The sequence below is a fragment of the Temnothorax longispinosus genome, chromosome 1 (genome assembly GCF_030848805.1).
Source record: "Temnothorax longispinosus isolate EJ_2023e chromosome 1, Tlon_JGU_v1, whole genome shotgun sequence".
Lineage (NCBI taxonomy): Eukaryota > Metazoa > Arthropoda > Insecta > Hymenoptera > Formicidae > Temnothorax > Temnothorax longispinosus.
In genome coordinates, this window is record NC_092358.1 from 5,404,889 (window position 1) to 5,427,734 (window position 22,846).

The following is a 22,846-nucleotide window of genomic DNA, read 5'->3' on the forward strand; positions in this document are numbered from 1 at the left end:
GCGTGGAAAAAGCATCGATATTTTCGCGTGGCGCCCAGCAAGCAGAAAATAAAGTACGCGGCGCAATTATCGCGTTATTATTGGCAAAACGATTCGCCGACCCGTTCACCGCCACGGACGATGAAACCGCGGACGATGAAAACCGCGGCCGGCGATCACCGCGCGCTTTTCTCCCGCTCATTCGCTTTGTTTACTCGAGCCCGAGCGCTCGAGCTAGAACGTTTTCAGTTCAACGATATATGGAAGGGGAGAGAAAGATAGAAGGGAACGAAAGCGAGAACGTAGGGGAGGGAGAGAGAGAGAGAACCGCCTCTCTCATCTCTGTAAAAATAACTTTATTCCCGTGAGCTCGTTAGGACCATTCCCGGGGACGACAAATTAGACCGTTATGTTGCGGTTTTATGGGGGTTCATGGCGCGATAAAAGGCAATAAGATGCGTATCGTGGGCGGTGACAATGCGGAAGAGCTCCACGCGAAAAACAGCGCTCATGAAAAAAGGACTTTACTACTCTCAGGCATATGCAAGACTGCAGAAATGCGCGTGTCGTCTGCGTTCTGTGCACACAAATGTTAACAAGCTGTCAAGATCTTCGTCCGATTGCGATTTTAATCCGAATAGAACCTACAAATCTGTTTATAAAGAGTCGCGAGTAAATATGCGCGAAAGTGGAGTAAAAATAAGGAACAATTTGTAGAAAAAAAGTTACTAGATTTTCTTGCAAATGGTTAGACAGTTAGAATTGTTTAATTTGCGATGCAAACAGACAATCGATCGAGAGAAATACGAGCGGAATAATAGGAATCATTTTATATACTAACAATAAATCATTAATGAGAGTAGCTGCGATGTGTCGAAATTAGTCCGTTTAATATTGCCGGTAATTCTATTTTCGAAATAGCTCGTCAAAAACCAAATAAAGCGTAATATGATATCCAAAATGTCCATGATCAAATTTCCGGAATTAATGGACCACAAAACGCCAACTTTAATGACGGTGGGGAGTTTTGCGATTTATCGATGTTCAACGCTGGTCGTCCAATGCACGATCGCCTATTAATCATAAAGGCTCAACGATTGTGACGTGCTCGTCGGGTGGACAATACTGCGCAATATCACGCTATTGCTTGCCCAATTTGAGTTTACGGCGCAATTCTCGTAGGGCGAAAAAGAATGAAAAATAAGCGATGGCGAAAACAAGTTCGCCAGGATATGTGTCAGGATTGATGAAAGAAAATTCATTTAATTATAAATAAAATATGTTGAAATAATATACTAATAACTTTTACATCGGTGGAATCTGTAAGTATAATCGTACACGGAAAGAACAGTTTTGCTGAAGTATCTAAAAATTTAGCTAGATACAGATCTGAAAATAATTTTGTTGCACCGTCAAAATAATTACATATAGTAGGCCAACGAAGTATGATGATAATGCTGTAAAAAGTTTTGACATTTTAGGAATCAGTTTGAGTGTTCTACATAATTATTTTGATGGTGCAACAAAACTATTTTCAGATCTATATAGCTAGTCAAATTTTTAGATACTTCAGCAAAACCGTTCTTTCCATGTATAACTAAGTTGAGAAGATCAAATATTCAATAATCAAATACTAGCTGGTATACGATTGTGAAAGTAAAGATTTGGAAATTGTTAAAAAATTAGATATAATGGCAGTAAAATTTATTGATGAAGACTGAACAATATGTCACGATAACGCTCACCATCGTGAAGCAATTTGACGATACGGCATAAAAGGAACTGTGAGCGCAGGTCGGCGAGAAATTGCCCTAAATCATCCTCTTTATACCCGAGTGTAAACGTTACCTATGGCCCAATGAAAATGAAACGAAATAAATTTGTTTCAATGCAGCCGTAGTAACGCACTATCTCGTTAACTCGCCCGCCCGCAATTAAAACGAAAAACACCGGCAAGAAATTGCGTTTTCCTTTTCCCGGCGGCTCGTTTCGACGGTGGTGGTAATCTCCTTTCTCCGAACTAATGAGAAAAAGGCGCCGCTGATGTCTGGCGCGTTTCGAACGAGCTTGTATAATCGTCATCGTCGCATCGATTGTTAACCACAAACTGACTTTTGTATAATATTCATGCTTGTCGGTTGCAGAGATCGAATTATATCGCAGCTTTATCAAATTTTGACCAATTAAGTCCTTTATTTTGTATGTCCTATTTGCGCTTTTTATACATTTTTACTTATGTAGTTAATTATTATCTGCTGTGTTCTTATATATTTCTACCCAGAATATAATAAAATATCTACTTATCTATTTACCTTTACCATTTCTTGTAGAATTTATCATTAAGTTTCTATTTGAAATCACATCGAACTTTCGTACATGGAAAATCTTTGATATTTACACGACATTTCTGCTCCAAGTATTAATCTTTCCGTACACTTGGCACGTACGACTGATTACGAACTACGATGTTTTCACGCCATATGCCGTATATGTGTACATATACAATATATACGTATAGACACATATACATATACATACATATATATATGTATATATATATATATATATATATATATATATATGTATATATGTATATATATGTGTATATGTATATGTGTATATGTGTCTATACGTATATATTGTATATATATATATATATGTATGTGTGTGTGTATGTGTGTACACGGTTCGTTGGCATAGAGTAATAGCCGGAAAACCAACGGACGATCCTGAAAAAGTTTCCGGATTTTACGGCTAGTAGACGAGTTCGAGAATTACCGTGAGCAAATCGGATAACTTTCACGGTGCACTAAGGTGACTCAACCCTTTTTTTTTTGTTGAAAGAAAATCGATACGATAAGAGGATGGCATGATTACGAGAAGAGACGAGTTGGAGAAGTCAGAGCGCGTTATTTTTTTTCACTAGCATACAAACAATTGATTGACTTTGCCGCTTTTACGCGTTTTAACAGAGTTTTGATCAATTTGTTTGTCGAATAGTCGTATATGAAAAGCTAACAATAATCGGAAATAAAAATAAATAAATATCGTATGTCGAAGTTATTATTTCCCATCAATAATGCTTCTTTTCTATCGCATTTTAACGCGTTCCACATACTCGTCACAATTTATAGTCGAAAAAGTAGTGGCGGATATTACGCGTGTCAATGATTCCTGCATCACGGATTGATAAGCAGCGATTTTATTGCGCTGATCACATTTTGCGTTCCATCGCTCTCGAATTTCTTCTTACACCCAATTTTTTCGCCGCGCATTTGCACGCGAGAAATATATGCGTGCGACCGTAAAGCAACGAAAGCACATCGGCGTAACAAAGCGATTTTCGCGCGAAAACACGCCGTAAATACATTTTACAATGTCATTCGTGTCGATGCCTATAATCCGCTCACGTTTCTGGGTCGAACTTAAAAAATATGATGGACAATTAAAACGCGGTTGAGTAACAACCGTGCAACAAAAAAAAGCATCGTTCTGATGCTCACGCCGATTTTAACGGTGAGTTAACTGCAGTTATATGTGGCTTATCTCTCTCGAGAGATTTATACATACGTATGTCGAGTATACTGCCGAACCATATTCTGATTTTTATAATAATAATTACCTAATTATAATCTGTAAAAATTGCGTCTTTTGCTTCTACGTAACTATGCTATTAATCTAATCTGATTTATAACGACAAACATATTACCGTTTTATGTGTTCATACGTTTTCTTTCCTTGACTATTAAAATATCTGTCTTTTTTATATTTTGTAGTTTTACTTTACCGTTTTACTGTATATTACTTCTTCTCAATTTTACATCGTCCTCCTATGCGTTATATAGCACAATAAAATGTTTACGTAAATATTCTCGCTTTTCTGCGTCAAAAAGATTGCCTTTTATATCATTCGCGCGAAAAAAGGCACAAAAGGAATCCTATTTCGAAGCTCGCGACATATGTTTATTCGGCTGATAATGGGAAACTCTTCGGAGTCCACGCGTTTCGATTAACTCGTTATTAGCGTAGTAATTACCTACGCCGCACCGGTATCAAACGATGCGGGACGGATAAATGCGCTAGGAAAATTAATCGACGCAAACGATTAAATATCTGTTGACAGCGATCGGTAATCACACAGCCCCGCACAGCTGATCATAGCTCATCAGCGTGTACTCGCGCAGACTCGATTACAGACCGAGTAACCGGAACCACTCTCTGCCGCGGCCGAACTATTCTCTGAACTGGAAATGATTATCCACATCGGACAAAGGTGCAAACTCACAGAGTCATACTGACGGTGTGCGGGCCCACATTAATCGCCAGCCATGCACCAAAGCAAATAAGCACGCCACGAAATCGCGCGCTGTCGCGCATCTTCCTGCGAATGAAAATTGTAATATACGCTGCGAGAGGATTGCCTTTCACGTTTCTGTCGCTCTTGGAACCCATCGAAACGAGGGAAGACTGGTTTTTTGTAGTCAAAATGGTACTTGTTATAATTAATGTAAAAGATTTTACGGAACTTCCAAATAAATACATTTTTAATAAAAATAGATAAAATAAAAGTTGACTTGCTTTTAGAAAAATTCAAGCAGGGATTTTTTTTACTAATATATTCGAAATACATGCACTAAACTGTGCATTGTAAGTAAGCTTTTTATAATCGTCTTTTAAAAACAATTTTTAGCCTTGCATAATAGAAGAAGAGATACAGGACCTTTACAAGGACCGTTTCAACTTCGAAAAATTTTTCTTTTACATCTTTAACTTTCTTTAACGGTACGATATCTTAAAGTTTAACATCGAAGACGTCGAGAATTACATGTCGAATTGTGATTCTGTTAAAATAATAGCCGTAAAAGTGAAGCTAAGGCTATTTGCAACGCGATTTAACGTAAATTGCCTCTAAATTATGATGAAAAGGCTACATTCGTGCGCATCCGCGACCGGCCCCTCATCGCGTCTCGTCATGCAACGTGGTACCTATGAATCAAGCTGCCGCGCGGCCACGAGGGTGGCGGGAGGGTGGCGGCAACTACAACCCCCGCTACGCGCGCTATTTGTTATTTTGCTCTTTCGGCGACGCGTTCATTAATCAAACGCCCTCTCCGCGTCGTTCGTCCACGGCATTTTTCAAGCCCTGCGGCAACATACGACATGCCGCGACTGGCGGCCGCGCTGTACTCCACTCTTTTTTTCTCTATCTCCACTTTTGACCTTTCTTTTGCCTTCCGACCCGCTTTCACCCCCTGCGCCCCGCGCACAAACGCTCCAAGATGATCTGGCAAATCCGAAAGCGACAGGATTTCGTCAAAGCCACTCCGCAAATTTCCAAGAGATTCGTTTCTTTGAAAGAAATTTCTTGCTACGACGCGGAACTCAAATACTGTTTTACAAGAAAACGTTCTTCAATATTGGATCCAAGTGGTGTTATATGTATTATGTCGACAGGAAGAGTAAGTTTCTGATATTTGATCGAGACTGCGACCTATTTTCAAATGCTTACGAGAATGAGCATTATTTTCCTGTTTTTGTTTTCTGAGTTTGTGTTTTTTTTACACAAAGTTTGTGTTAGCTTTTTAAATATGTAAAGATGATTTTTTTTTATATTTATATAAAAAACAATTCAGGATAATCGTTAGTGTCTTATTTATACATACATATATTTCGATACATTAAAGAATTCAATTTTTCAAAAGTCATCTAGCATCTTGAAAACATTTCTTTTAATTATTATTATACATCGATTTCCTATCTAAACATAATTTTCTGACTAAAACAATATTTAAACATCGATATAGAAATATTTCTTTGGTAAATATATGAATCGTAAAGTCAATCATAAACTATGATTACAGTTAATCGATATTGGTTAATTATAACTTGAATTAACTTAGCACGACAAATTAAATGGATTTGGAGATATTCTTAGCATATTTTGCATCTCGTTCCTTCGCAATGATACTGATCGAATTTGAGATGCACCATGTCCAGTGAAAAGTTAATTTTAACGTAGAGACCTAGTGACGCGACGGAAGTCCGACCGGACGGTAAAACGGCCCGCATTTTCGATAGGTTGATTCGCGTCAGGCATCATTATCCAGCGCACTGCACCTGACGCTCCATCATCCTTTTTTTTTGTCCGCCTGGTCCTTCGACCGGAAAATTCTGGCATAAATCCTCGCAGTCCCAAATTCCATTCCGATCGAGTCCGTCGCTTAAATTCGAATTTCGACGTCGCATCGAACCGTTAATAGTTAAATGACATTTCGGACACCGCGTAATTGTCATGGGACTTCTCTGTGGGTGTCCATCTTTCCGCTTCTCTCTATCGTCCGTTTTACGTTTCTCTTTATACTTCGTTCGTGACTCTATTCTTTTTTCACCTATTTGAGTGTGCGGTTGAATGTGCCGATGCATATGTGTTTTTATATGTATGTATAAATATAGTTTATAATATAAAAACATATATTGCGAATAATAGTATGTGTATTTTTTATTTGATTTTAATTTATTTCCCTCCTGTTATTCATTGTCACAAGAGGAAATAATTCCTTAATATCATGTTCTTATACATTATCTATATCTCATATTACAATTTTATATATATCCTACTTATTTGTAGTTTAATTCTATAAGTGTACCTCTGAATTATCATTAAGAAATTTTTATTTTTTGTCTCTTATATATTATATATATCGTTTGTTATATAATAGTACGATAAAAAGAATATTAAAATTATTTGTCACTTTATTTTTCATCTCATACCTATTGTTCCCGCACAGAAATTGTCCATTCGATCTATGAAGAATCGACATTTTATGTGTGTATATACGCTTGTATGTGCGTATTGGATACGTAATCGATTGATAACAAATAAAATATCGAGAATTAAACGCGAAATCCTCTGTCCCCTCGAAGTGAATTTCAGACACCGCGCCAGCCGCAGCAACTGATCGGTTTTCAGTCCGGTTTCAGCGAGAGACGCGTAAAAGCACTTCGAACGGAACGGAGCGAATACCACCGCACAGCTTAATCCAATATCGCACGCAAAAATACGGCACGAGTATTAGCGGGGCATTATACAAATTTTGCCGCGATCACGGTTTACCGTCGCGACCGACGGTACGTAATGGCGCGGCGATGACGGGCGTCATAACTGCATTACAGCACTTTTTACACGCGCTGAGATTGCTTCGTCGCCGTGCAATTTCTCTCGGGTCGTTTCTTTCCTCGCGGCTCGTATTCCGAATCCAACGAGAAATATTTTCTCCCTGCCGCGCCGTTGCGAACCATCCGAGTGCACTGTACGAGTGGTCTTAGAAATTTCATTAGTTTTATTAAAACCAAATTGAAACACATATAAGAGTTGAAAAGAAATAGAAGATATGTACGAGCTATCAATTAAATAGAATAAAATATAAATTAATGCAATGTACTGAAGTAATTTTCAAAATGTGTTTTAATGCATGCGTTATATGTACGTCATTTATCACACAGCGTGTAATATCAATATAATATTGTAACACCATTCTTTATTTTTATGAAACACGTTAATCCATTACGCGAAATAAAATGTTTTATCGAGATTTAATATTGCGATAATTTATATTATATAAAGGCAGGCTAACATATATATTTGGCGGGTTTAAATTAATTATTACATGCAAAAATAAATGTGTGTGTTATATCTTTGCATACTGCACTCGTACAGCAACGAAAATTAAAGAGAATAATAAAATTGCATTATAATCTCATTTTATTTCAAGTATCGATACTATTATACTGATAAAATTATCGTTACGCCAAGTTTATTGGCAAATGTTCTTTTTTTTTTACCCATATCCTCGCTTCTATCTCAGAACTGCGCCAACATCGCTTCACAAAGGAAAAGCGCCTATTCGACGACACGCGAATAAAAAGCGGTATGGAAATCCGTGTCTTTGAACAAGGATTCGATAACGGTTTGTCGCTAGAGGACATTGATAACTATCGGTAGACTGAACCTGTTTCGCTATATGTGCACCGATCGAATTCACTGTATCTGCATTTGAAAAATCTGCACGAGTCGCGCTTGTCCGCGTTACATCGCCACATTTCTCATTTACTTCTTCTTATTATTTGTGCTACTAGAATGAAAATTTACTTTTAAACTTGAGATATTTTATAAAGTAAATAATTAACTAATAGAAGCTAATTATCTTCTATTTTCCCTCCTGCAACATGATAGAAATGTTAAATTCTATTTCTGACGGTTTCATACTTTGCTGCTCCAATAGTCAGAATGTTTAATTACCTAATTATTCGTCTGTATAAAAGCATATAGACATTAAAGTGATAGCTTTTAACGATTTAATGTTCGGCAACGCACGTCAGAATTCGTATATCACTTTTCGCCACCTAACCGAAAGATGGTCTAGCTAAAATGACGTGCATTCGCATTACGACGCTAATAAGCTCCGAATAGAGCTCTGAGACGCGAAACCGCTGACTCCATTCGCAGAGCCGTCCCGTAATATTCTGTATTTCATATGTCGCAAGTCTGTTATGCGGCGCGTCGGGCGACATATTAAACGCTGTAGGCATTTTCCGTGGCGACGTATCGCGTCAAAGATAATCAGGTCGCATCGTGTTTTCGATAAACTTCAACGTGATGAAATTATCCCGCATAGTTTTCGGTCGCGTCGCGGTACGTTCGCCGTGAGCAAATGGTAGTTGTAATGTGTTTAACTATCAAGCGAGAACTCCGCCGACGCGACGTTTGTGAATAAATAGCGGACGCTTCCGCGTCGTGCGCATTTTACTCAAGTTTCACACACGCATATCCCAATAATCTGTATCGTATCGAAAATGAGAGAAGATAATTAAATATGACGTATACGGGATTTGTCAATTAACGGATTTTAATATAATACCATGTAGAATGATATGGAGAAACATATCATGCTCTCGCATTTGGAGTAATATGACGGTATTACCTTTATGTAATCATTAAAATAAATATAAATTCCACGTTGATATATTTTAGCGATTGATCATTTACTGGTTCACTTATCCTACTTAATTACTTGTCATTAGAGAATGGATACATTTGTAACATTAATAATATAAAAGAGTGTTGTTTTCATCGCAAAAACATTTCCCGTTCTCCTTCGCGGTATACGACGACTGATTTAAATCAAAGGAATTGTAGGCGTGTCGTGTTCCAATTAAGTGAAGAATCTGTTATGCAAATCGAACGCTATCGATTACGCCTTCGACAAAGCGCCACGGCGAATTTACGAGCAAATATCCGAGCAACGACGACAACGGAGCGTAACTGTAACTTCTCCAATTCAATTACCGCTAAAAATATACAGATAGTATCTATATTTTAGCTCGGCGCGTTTAAATAGCGGTAATTTTGGAGAACTTGCATTTATGCCAGTTTGTCGCAAATAAGTTGCTACAGAAGATCAACACTATGTTGCTCCAGTTGCTTAGTCAGCGATTGTACAATTTGATTTAGAGGAAACTCGAGTGATTTCTAACTTCATTGCGTGCGCAACATCCGAGGTAACTCCTTTGAAGTCTAACCCAGTTCGGTCGGAAAGTTTATCGCTGATCGAATTATCGATTTACGATTCGCCATTTTAATTATTCGTCGATCAGTTATAGTTATAGTATGTCAACGAGATGAGCGATGCGGGATCAAGCGTTCGGTCTTTGCCCCCCTCCCCTTCCAAAAAAAAACAGGGTACTTCATCCACGTTCAATTTCTCAAACGCATCTGCGGGGCGACATCAGTTTTATTTAAACACGACACGAAGAGAAATATATTTGTAGCGAATGGGATTGCCGTATGCACGTGAAAACATAATAAATCAAACGCCGACGGCGACGTCCCGCGCCACGTAGAGTCTAACAAAGAAATCTTTGCTAACGGCGCCTTATTATCATTCCCTGTCATGCGACATGAATATAATAGACGAGAACTCATTGAACGTCCCCCCGTTGTACTTTCACCAAGAATTCTATATCGTACCTTTGAAATCACGCGATCTCGGGATAGGACGCTGCCGTCGTTTTTATCAACGCAAATTTTTCTCTTCATTTATACCCCATATCCGAGTGTCGAGTCGCTTTGTTTCGCACGATCATATTTTACGTCGGAAAAAAGTTATACACGATAGCTTGTATACAAGGCGTCATAAGGTTCCCTTCGCTTTTATCCATTTAAACATATTTTTTTAAATCTAATTTGCGAGATAATTTTTCTTGACAAAAATATCGAGATAGCGACAATTTATGAATAATTAGAGATTTAAAAATTCCGCTTTCGAAGATATGAACTTCAGGCAATTGTGATTACATAACAAAACCTTATTTCTCATTTATATAAATACTGAATAGTATTACCAAGTACTTGAATTTGAAATTTTTACGAAAAAAGTTAATTGCTAGTGATTTGTTATACACTTAACTTTAACTAACTAAAAATTACGAATAGATAAGTCTAGATTGTAATTATGTAGATCGAATTCTTATTCTCTCTCTTGTATTCTAGATATTAAAAAGTTATTATATAATGATGGAGTTTCCTGTACAATTTTAATAAATACATATATCTACATTTGCTCTTGTATTTTTCATATGCGATTTACCGAATGTCAATAGAAAGAATGTTACGTCAGTTTGTGAGAGATATTCGCGTTCGTGACGCAGATCCGCATACATATGCACACACCTACACGCGTATGAATGTATGTTTCCCCGCAGATCGTTTTTACACTATAACATTTTAGAACACAACGAAATAGTAAATCGATACTCGGTACCCAAGCTATCGATATGCTGCACAGCCTCTGGCCGAAACGCGATACGGCAGCCTTTGCCAAAATCGACGGATAGCCATATCCGGTTGTCGAAAGGAAGAGCTTGCTTCTGCACCATACCTTTTGCTAAAACGCGCTGTTTCCGCTGTTTTTCCATTTCGTTCGCGTACACGAGTCACCACGTATCGCCCATCTTCGAAAAGCTTCAAGCACATGAAATAATTTTTTTCACTTTCTTTTACGCGTACATTGATGTAAAAAATTTTCGATGTGTAATAAAAAACCGTTTATTAATATTATTAATATTAAGAGAATTCTGTATCGTCCAAAACCAGCTCAACATCGTACTGAAATTCTGTTTGGAACTTTGGAACTTTAATGAGTTTATGAAATATTAATTATACAGATGTCTCTCATAGCCGGAACATCATTTAAATATCTCAGCCTAAATATTATGTGAATTAATTAAAACTCTCTGGTATATCGGGAACGCGCCCGAAAGTGCGCGAGCATCCAACGAGGCGTTAACGAGATTGTAACTTTTGATTTCAGTGCGAGAAGTAACGTTGTCCGAACTCAGGGACTCGATAGCGAGGTTACGGGAGAGAGTGAAGCTAGTATGCAGGACGAGGGGTTCGCCGCCCCCGAGAGTGCACTGGCTGAAGGACGGTGTACCGCTGCACCCCCGAAGAGGCCTCAGGATTCAGCACAAACGGTGAGCCCGACCGACTTTACCATTAACCGCACGCTCATGGCGGCTTCTCTGCCCCCCCCCTTTCCCCCCCGCTTTCCCTCAGCTTTCGGCAACCTCTCCGTAATAACACGTCGGAGAAACTATTCAGACAACGGCGAGCAGTTAATTCTAGATATCCGCAATAGCAGAGAGTACGTTGTTCTAGCTCGACACCCGCTCCAACTCCGAGCGCTATCGATACACTATTGGATGCCTGCCTGAGAGTAGTTTTCGTTATTAGGTAGGATAGAACGGATTTGAGCGGTTCTTAACTTTCACTCATAACAGCTTTTGTGATAGCGTTTGGAATACAATGTACCTTGTGGAAACGCAATGTAGAATGGAATAATGAAAAAATAGAGTAATAATTTATAATCAAGAACACATAAGAGCTTTCTCAAAAAGAGAAAAACATAAAAGAAGCAGATGGAAAAGTAATTAACAAATTATAATTAAAAAATTATATAAAGTAGAATTCGCTTTTAAATAAATTTTTTTATTTTGTTCATGTTTAAAGCGAAAAAGTGATAATAAGTATCTTAAATTATTCACGTATGTTAAAAGGAAATAAGCATTTTAATCATTCACTGCAATCATTTATTGGGATTACCTTTTAATCAAATTTAATTTATTTATTCATATTAATTCGCGTGCCCCTAATTTTTCAAAATAATTAACGTCAATTAAGTAAAATATTATTATTTATTTCCACGTGCGCGTGATGACAATATGTAAGTTGCGGGACAAACATGAAGAACGGCAAAGTACGGGTCGTCACGAGAGTGAAGAAACTACGAGAGTTAAGAAGAGAGCAATGTGTGCTTTTCTCACAGTTCGATGAGTTTTAACGAGCTTTCGAACTCGAATTGCAAGTAGTAGTCGCGACAACTTCGCTCGCGTTTAGTAAGCTCGAAAATAGCCCGCGTCCAATCCTCGCGCACTTAGTCGGATGAAACGTAAAAAACAGTCATCGCGAAAATTGCGACATAGGCGTTCTGTCCCGAGAAATCTTATGCACCGCGTTGTACGATGTTGCATATTTTAACGTCGTAGATTTATGCATACGCTCTGTACCGTTAAAAATTGAAAAGTATCTTTTAACCAATATATAAGTTTTCGTGTATCTTAGAAAATAGTATACACACATGTTTGTACTTACGCAAAATTGCTTCCACGAGCCAAACTGACGTTCTTCAACTATTATATTGCATTTTAATATATTGAAATTCGAAGATATTATTGTATTGCCTCGAATATGTCTTATTAGAATTTTTGGATTTTATTAACAGTGTTATATTTATTTGGATATAAAATAAACATTCATTTGAATATAATATATTATTGTGAAATATTTATTTCTCTATACGATCGAGAGAGATACGAGATACGCGCGACTTTCAGGTATAATAATATTATTCGCGCACAATATGCTAAAAGCAACATTAAGAAGCAAATACTCTCGCAATATTATTAGGATTATTAGCATAATTAGCATCTTTTCCTTTCTGCATGAAAATGCAGAATGCTTCTATGCTTCTGTTCCTATACCGATAGCAATTTGCTAAAAAGCTGAAAAATGTAAACATGCTTTGCAACGACTATGTTGTACAACAATTATTTATTTATTTAGCCATTTTCTTTGCGCAGTAAAAATGCTTCCAGATTTATGACAACAGGCCTTGGAAGCTATGAAATAATTTTTTTTATCATTTTTTCAAATCGAAATCGAAATCATGCTCAACAAATGCGCGAGAATAAATGTTCTCAATAAGAACGTACACATACTCGCGCCGCTTAATGTAATATGAACGTAATTGCCGCTACAGAATGAGACATCCGTTTGCAATCAATCATAACATTAGCTGAAGTCCATTGCGCGACATTTTTCATCGATCATCACAAGCGAGCCCGATATAATCGCTAAAACTTGCATGTGTGCCTGCCTTTGATTTATACGACGTTAATTGCCATCACTGCGCGCTATTTTGACATTAGACATATTAGATTAAGTCATTAGATTAAAACGAAGCTGGTTTCGTGATACCAATTTATGCAATCACGCTACCTTGCTAACCGCTTCATTTTTTTTTCTCTCTTTTCAGTCAGCATTATTGCGAGACGGCTGTGCCGTCTTATTATACTCTTATAATACATCATACTTTCCTGAATATTTTGCGAGATGTCGATTTAATCGCGTTTCGCGAATTATTCGCAATGATGATAAATAATGTTTATCGAAATTTGTTTTCGCCACAAGTTTCTATCTGCGTTGAACTCCGCGCATACGTGAACAATCAATCATCATGAAATTTAATCATGATTGGTAATCACGTTGCTTTCTGATTAACATTACTTATCGATAACAGTTGAGCTACCTCGAAAAGAACGTATAGTATCGTGAGACATCATGTTATATGTACAAAAACGACTATAACCAGTTATTGAAACATTTTTGAAACAACAAAAGGTCTTTGCAACATAAAAATTATCAGACTAAAACAGATTCTGTTACTTTAACTTTCCAGCATGACGATCAAAAGACATGCAAACTGTAACACAGACAGGATATCTTATATATTATATATTATATATATATATATGTATATATATATATATATATATATATATATATATATTAGATTCTGTTGATTAAAAAATGCGATATTTCTAGCTTTAATTTTAAAAACATCTACATAGATGTGTAGAAACTATTTAACATTTAAAGTGCAAACTCAAAGCGCCTCTTTCAAATATAATTGCAGCATGTTTCACAGTAGGAGTCGGTATCATATTAGGTTCTATGTATTTACGAGCGAGGAGAAGTTTTAACGAAAAGAAAATAAATTGAGAGAATATCCTGCCGTGATCGACGCTTTCGTGAAAGCACACGGCTTCATCCGAAGGCAAAAGAGAGAAGACAGCTGAGACGGGAGCAGAATTTCGATTCGGAAAACTCGCCGGGGAGCTCTCCAGCTACTTCTCGTCGACCATAATCTCGAGCGTGCCATAAATTTGTTTAGCGCGATGCACCTTTCCTCGGCGCGTAAGTCTCGGAATAATCTCAGAGCGGCCCATAAATTCGCCGCCGCTCGCGCTTTCTCACCGAGCCACCCGTTATATCCCAGCCATGATAGAAATGGATCACGTTCGGCGAGACCACGTCGCTTTCCGAAGTCGCTCTTACACGGCACGCATTTTCTGAAATAACTTGCAAATTTCTCGCGCCGACTCGCGCAAGCTTTTTATCCCGCGTCTCTGGCACTTAATGTCCAAAACTCACCTTTCCTTCCATAAGTTAACAATCCGTAAAGAGAAAGATACAAGTTCATGCGTTTTTTTTTAAGTCCGTTAAATTGATAGTTATTGACTATGTATAATTTTTAATTAGATATATCGATTAGTACGCAACAAAATTGACAGTTGTCTTTCACAAATATCAAGATGGTTTCTCCTATCTCTTATTTTAAATTACTGCACATGCCCGCATCCTGTGTAAAATAAGGAAAGTATCGCTACGAACATTTATCTGTCAGGTCGAACCCACAAAGACGAAAGGAACGCGAAGGAACGACATCGTGATCTCATAAAACATAGTGGTTCTTAACCAGATGTTACATAATCCTTCGGGGTTACGAAACATCCCTTCCGGGGATACGCGAATTCTAAATTTCTGAATAATATATAATATAGAAATACGATATGAAATAATTCTTCATTGATAAATAAAAGAAATTAGACGCAGCCTCTGCGTGGCTGCGTGAACGAATTCCGAGACTCTCAAAGACATCGTTTTACACCGGCACGGAGGGTGAAGAACCGCTGCTACTACCGGCGGAAGAAGAGGCCAGTCCGATGACCGTAAACACATCTTCACGGTGGCAAGAGAGTCGTGTCGTAGTGGCCTTATGACATCGCCCCCCCCCCCCCCCACTCTCCCGATCGAGAATGTCCCCAGTAATTTCCAATTACTGTCTCTCTGCGACGAGATGACCGGGTGCTGCGTCTCTCGTGCGCGCACGCTGTCAATGTCATCCGCCCCGTAATCCTTGCCGGATACAACGGTGTCGTAAAATCGAACGTGTTCGCGCTATTTAATACGAGTCATGTGCTCGATGGATCTCCTTTCCCCGCTCGCGCCGTCGGCGTCGTCCGCCAGCTCCGCTCGCATAACCGACGACGTAAAACTGTCATCCGCCGCTTAAGCTTGTCTAGACTGGGCGGCGTGTATTTTATAGATGATGGTCCCGCCGGGCACGGAAATATATTCCGGGCCTTTGTGTCCGCGCGATACATCGGTAAATCTCTTTCACTCGCTCGCTCGCTCTCTTTCTCTCTCTTTCGTCTCTTTCTTTCTCTCTAGCTCCTGCGCGTTTAGCAAGAACTGCCGAACAAGTGCGAGAAATATTGAAATTTCGGGTGACGAACGCCGATACTTGGCTCGAAAATAAGCCTGTAATCTTGTCAAATCGCTGACGTGATATATAAAACAAAGCGGATGTACGATAGCAACGCTCAAGTCAAAAGATACGAGCTTTCTATTCATTTGGTTTCAGAAATAAAATAAGGATGAGACAAATCCCATATGTTCCCGTTTTCAAAATACTATCTGGATATACTTCTCGTGGGAAATCGAATTTCTGTATGTAGCAACTGTCATTTTTATTTTTATTTTCTGAAACTCACATGGTAATATGAATACTTATTTCATATTTCGCGGTACATTCAAGAGTAAATGGAAAAATTGAAAGAAATTATTTCCCAAAATAAACAATGTTAAAAAAATGATGCCCAAACATAATTAATGAAAATTAATGTTTATGCATATCTATATAAAAATAATTAATAAAAAATAATTAATTTTGATTTAAATCAAAAATTGTAAAGAACAGTGTCACTAAAGAAATCTTTTAACAAATTTTTGTGAAAATAATTCCCTAAAAAAAGATGTAGAAAAAAATAATAAATGCAAAAGAAGTTAAACGAATTAGCCAAGCTTTATAAAGTTGCATACAAATATAAATATATATTGATATGTTAAGGTAGTTTATTACAAATAGATTCAATGTATCGCGAGCGTGTTCTAAATAACAATCGCATCTAACTATGCGAACAAGTTCAATAAGATCTCCTTCTCACTCAGTATGCCTGAACACGATGCTCCGAATGCATTGAAGCCAAGGATCTGACGGTGTCCCTTACGCCGGGGGCTTAATGATTTCCATGAAATTAACCCTGAAGCATCGAGAGATCGTGACGTAATATTGTTACCTTCAAATCGAATCCCGGGCCTCGCCAGATCGCATTCAACTTACAAACCTGAATCGAAACCTCTCGAGGACACTGGCTTTCGCGAGGCTTATAATTCGCTTTGACGGGGGAGCAGCTTTGATGTCGCATGTAATGGAGTTTTACGTTTGCAGTAAAGAACGGAAAGAAAACTTTGCGCTATCGCGCGAGAAGGGAAGAGAGAGGTCGAAAAAAGGAAAATCGCAGAGGCACCCGAAGAGTGCATTCGGGAGCGGGCGAAGGAAAAGCGCGGATTCCTTTGCAAGGTCCTTCGGCACAACTTTTCACGTTCCTTTGAGTTCTTAATCTGTCTCTAACATCGCGTCTCGCAATTAGTTTGAAAGCCTGCCCGACGAAAATTTCGACAGGAAAGGGAGTTCGAATTGTGAGTTAAATGATAAATCGATATTCAGAGACATTACTGCGACTAAAGGAAAAGATGTAAATAGAATCGAAGTTAAATGTAGAAAATCGCAAAAGTAAAATTGAATAAAATTTATAATTTTAGAAAAGAATTATAATTATATATTATGTATAACAATATGTATAAATTATTTACATAAAATAACAAGCAAAGTTTCTCTATGTATAAAACTTCTTTTGTATCTCTTTTCTGCTCTTCTTATCAGTTGTTTCTACAGAAAATATTTTATTTAAGCTTGTTCTTCAATATTATATAGAAATACTAGCGTAAAGCATAGGATAGCAAGCTTATAATATTTTCCAGCCCATTAAAGTTTAACGATCGAGATGTGAAGTTAACATAACGAGCAATCTTCTCACAGCAATATTATTAAATTATTAGTATTATGTAACTTTCGTAAGATCATAGACACGGGCAGAGCAGTACGGCAATTACCTAACGCCAAATTGATATCTGCAAGCATGGTGGCTATATCAAAGGGCGCGATCAGTTGGGTAATCGTTTAGTTGGAATTAGAGCGTCGACGACGGTGGAATTGTGGCGGGATCGTAGCGTCGATGTAACCAGACGCTTATGGGAAGCCCCCGCGCGTCGGTGGCAATATCCGCGGATAATTGTTATTAGTAATTAATCGCGTGCACGCTCGATACACAACGACAAAGTTCGCCGCGCCGCGTTGCACGATACGCAAAGACGCGGGCGTACATTCATCTTCTGATCGATACGCGCGCGGTCCGTACTTGATAATTATTCCGGGATTATCTCGCGCGTGTTCTGTCGGCCGCGTTTATTATCCGACCACAGTAGTTATCTCGCTAATTTGTCATCCCTAAGCACTGTCGAGGTACAATAAACCCGCTGACGAAAGTAACCGGGCCTTATCAGCGAATGAGACGCTTCCGCGACTGTTATTTCCTGAATGAATCTGTGAGAAAAATTAGATAGGCCGAAAAAAGGAAGGAACGATTGTTCAAAGACTGCGTCTATCTTGGCAACTTTTTTAAATCTTTCGTAAAACATAATTGACTTCTTGCAAACAGGAAATTAACAGTGAATTTAACCAACATCTTTGTTGTTATGAGTTTGTATGAAAACATCATTAAAAAGATGTTAAGTTGGTTATAAAAAAGTATTATCGTTTGTAGTATAAGTTGAGATATGTCTGATCCAACGCGGATATATTCTACTTTAGAAGATATTTTATGGACTTGATATATGCATCAAGTAAAAAATGATATTCCATGAAAATAAAAATTATCGTCAATCTCTGACGCCTTATTCAAAACTTTTTGTTTCGTTCAAATATTTCTTAAAGTATTTTGAGAAACAGCACTTTAGCCAGAAAGCTTTGAAGAAACCGTAGAAAGCTTTTTAACATTGCGAACGAAATGTCCCGGATAGAAGTCTCCGAAGAAAACGTATAGTACCCGCCGGGATGGCGTCGAGCATTTTAAACAATGTCAGCTGAAGGGGCGAATGACCGATTGGGACGAGAGACAATCGAGTATGTTCTGTATCACGTTTCCGTTCTTTCCGCGCGATATCGAGCAATATTTGAGGAGGAACAGTCGCGAGTGTGGAAATCGAAATAACCGGAGGGATAAAAGGGACAAGCTGAACGATGACGAGACTGCAGCTGTTATCGTTACTGGAATCTACGTTGACGCGGACAAGGAGTAAGAGGGTTGTTTGAGGAAGCGCCTTCAAATCGGCGATGTCGCACGTTGATTGCGGACGAAAGAGAGCGCAAGAAAAGAGTAAAACGGGAGGTCCTTCTCTCTACCCGCGGACGGAATCGGCTCGGGGAAGGAGAACGAGGACTCGTTTCTGTCCAAGGACTCTCGACTGACTTCATCGAGATAGCGAAGTACCGTTACGCGGTAATGGCGTGAACGGAAAAGAGATTTCCCTAGGTGCGAGTAGTCGCCGTCGGGCATTGAATACCGAGACCGTGAGACTCGCGGATATATACCAGGTGTCCTATCGCGGAATAAACGCGTAAATGGCATCGCCGATAGATAATCATGATACCGAACAGAGGAGAAATGCGCTTCTGGAGAAAGAGAGATGTATGACTTATTCAATTAACGTTTCCTAGGAATTACGGACAAGACTGCTATAACCGTGAATTATTAGACTATTTTGATTATTTAATTAATTTGAGTGATAAATAGTGAAATAAAAAAACTGCAAATTGGACAGATCTTAACAAATGAGAAATGAGAAATAAGTAAATTAATAATTTAGTCTGCGAAATCAAAAATATTCAACCTTTAAAATCAGAGATTAGATTTTAATTTATATCTCTTTTTATAACAAATTATGCCACTTAGCAACCTAATTAGATGTCGAATGTGGAATTTACATATTTCAATCGTCGATATAACATATACATATTTACCTATGCTTTATTCTCACTTGTCGTGAAAATAAAAACGGAAATAAATAAATGCAAAAAGAAATTCATCAAACATTAAAGTCCATAATTAATTTTTAATTTCGTGAAATGAGGTTTTATCTCACAATGTTATTTAATTAATTTATTTCCTACAGGATTTCATTGAAAAGTTTTATCGTTCATATCTTTCATAAAATCCAAAAATTAAATACGTAAAATATTTTATCGCATAATAATAATAATAATAGTAATATAATTTGTAGTAATGCTGAAGGCAGATGTAATATTGAATAATTCTTTTTTTCACTTTTATCATTTTTTTCAATAAAACTGACATAGTTGATAGATCTGCATCTATACGCATTCACTATTAAATTCATAAATCATATCGTAAATAAATTTTTTTACGGGCAGTTAATTAGATGTCACTTATACATATACATTTTTGTGAAAGAGCAACAAATATGACGAAAAATGTCATGTAATTCACGGCCTTGAAATTTGATGCCTCTAACCAACTTGCCATTTTCTCGTTAACGACCGACGTATTGGTATCGGGTTTCCGTTAGCACTATACCGATCCAATGTCGTGCTGTTTTACGCGTTACAGGCTATTACGTGATTGCGTGATTGCAAAACGTATTTGTCGTTTTCTTTCTCTACTCCTCTCTCTTTGCTATCGTCTGAGTACGTACAATCATTTAAACCCGTCGGTTTGAGAACAATGTAAGTCCGTAATTTTCGAAAATAGAGTTAGTTAACGTAATGTCTGTGTCAGAAACATATTTGTTTGTTAGTTTGCATAGCTACAATCTGCGTGAAAATAATATAAATTCATATAACGTCTGACACGCTAGATAAATATCATGCTATTTTTAGATAAAATTTAAATTTTTAGTAAGGCATTTTCACCTGACAACAATTTAAATTCTCTGATTTATAGCGGTTTTCAAACTGACCGATTCATTAGCTTTGACGTCCGTCAATTGGATAACGCAGCTGCATGTATGAAAATTTTAATGAGCCAATTTTAATTATTTTCCTCTGCCTTCTCTCCCTCTTCACTTGGACTCCCATGGTGGTTAAACGGGATTTATCGACAGCTATCAAAGTTCCACGAAGTCGCGAAGCAATCCAATTTATAAGTTGTCAATGGCCGATAAATAACTCACGACAGGAAACTGAATTAAGGCGAGCACAGGCTTTCAAAGCAACTTTGAAATTAAATCGATTAATAATTTCTAAATAAAGATAGCGATGTGAGAATTACAAGTAGTAAACAATATTATAAATCATTTCTACGGTCTTATTTCTATCTACGGTAATTGTTAAAAAGGCTCTGTCATCAAGATTTGATTTAAGGTAAATCAATAAAAATGCACACTGAGCAATTAATTGAGTGTTCCTCTAAGCATTCTAATATTACTAGAATATCTCATTATAAAATATTGCCAATATTTTAATTACAGCACTCTCCTAAAAGCAGGCATTTTAACCTGTATACCGATATACCGAATGCCAGCAATTTATAACACTGTGAAAACGATATCGTTGGTTTATGCCGATATATTCATTCCATTCTAAATCACCGATTTCCTGTAAAATGTAATGCCGGTACGATAATCTCGTATTTGATCGCAGCGTTATACATGCCGTGGGCGTGGATCCATACGTTGCACCACGTGGCTACGATAAGGCGAACATAAAGACCGTCTTTATGTACGATTAGGTGGCAAAGGAGACGGCAATGGCGAACGCTCTGACCCCCGTTGCAGATTATCGAACTGACTTCGCTTTTGGTCGCCGACGAGAAATAACGTATTTTATACATTCAATAATTCTTTCTCCTATATCCGATAGAACCACACTGCATAATGGTCGCGTAAAATAATTACAAATGTCGCGGAGAATATGAACGAATTTTATTCAAATTGATATTAAGAATGCAACACTGCTGCTGAATAATCCCCTTAGCTTGGCCGAGACAAAATGCAGTAAACCGCAGCAACGCGTGTAAGTAAAATTAATTCGTTCTTATGACCGCATGATGAATAAAATATTAGTTATACAATATACATATATATATATATTGTATATAACGACTATGTACATGAGTCGTAAATTTGTAAAGGCCATTAACGCAAAATATCCTTCGCTGTAACTTCTACGAAAACATACGCGGAACATCTGGGAATTTACAACACGCATACAACAATAAAAAGAATAACTGTGCATTAAATTCTTCAAAAGTGGAAGGTATTTATAAGCGAATTTTGCTTTTACAAAATGGAGAAATGAGGATATTGTTGCAGCTACCGCGTCGTCATGCTACGGCAATTATTATCGTCGATTCCAGCGATAATCGGGAAGGGAGAAGGGGGGGTACCTTCGGGGAAGACAAATCGCTCGCAATCCGCGCCGCGAAAAATCGATGCTGCCGATACGATCTCACCTCTATATACGGTTAAGTGAATAAATCACTCGCCACGACTGCCCACCTCCCGGCGATCTGCACGTCGTGGAAGTACGTCCTCGTATTTTCCGTGTTTCCACTCGCAAATCTCTTCCACTTCCATTCACGTTCCTGCTATCCCTCCCCAAAACGGAAGCAGCTCGGAGGAACTTATTCCTCCGCTATGCCTGCCCCTTTCCTACTCCTACATCTCGCCCCTTACATCGAGCTATACTCGGTACCTGGGTTTCCTTGCCGACTTCCGCCGGTTAATCGCAACGAGCACCGGCCGAGGAAAGATTGCCGGTAATAAAATGTTAATGGGTTAACGAATCCAACCGATAGCCGAGACTTCGGATAATTGGAAAACGGCGCGCACACGTCATCGCAAAATCAATGCCTCGAGCTATGTGACCAAGGGAAATTACGTAATTTTGATACATACATATATATCCATCATATAAACGCACAAGTTACAACAAACAGCTTTGACATAAGCAAACATTTTTTAAAATACCATTAAAAGAATGTAATACATACGAATTTACCATATATCGTGTAGGTACGGTGGAGATATTTGTATATCACGTTATTACAGAATGTCCGTACTTTTGTGCGGACAAAGCGCGTAATTGTCGCGGTAATTGTTATTCATCAAGCTGTAGTCACGAATATGAAATTCATTAAACCGTAAGCAACGATGGAAATCTGTTTGCAAAATAATGCGGTCATCGTGTAGTGATTCTCGCTACGGAGA

At 38.0% G+C, this 22,846-nt stretch overlaps 1 protein-coding gene across 2 annotated transcripts in view; it reads left to right on the forward strand.

Moving 5' to 3' along the window:
- Positions 1–22,846, forward strand: part of Vn (membrane-bound neuregulin protein vein) — a 322,623-nt gene that overhangs the window by 169,281 nt on the left and 130,496 nt on the right. For both annotated transcript variants that reach the window (XR_011731578.1, XM_071775335.1), the window contains exon 2: positions 11,349–11,511. Coding sequence is in view for 1 of the 2 variants with exons in the window: in XM_071775335.1 (XP_071631436.1) it covers positions 11,349–11,511 (163 nt within the window). In the remaining variant the exon portion in view is untranslated. The remainder of the gene's footprint in view (positions 1–11,348; positions 11,512–22,846) is intronic.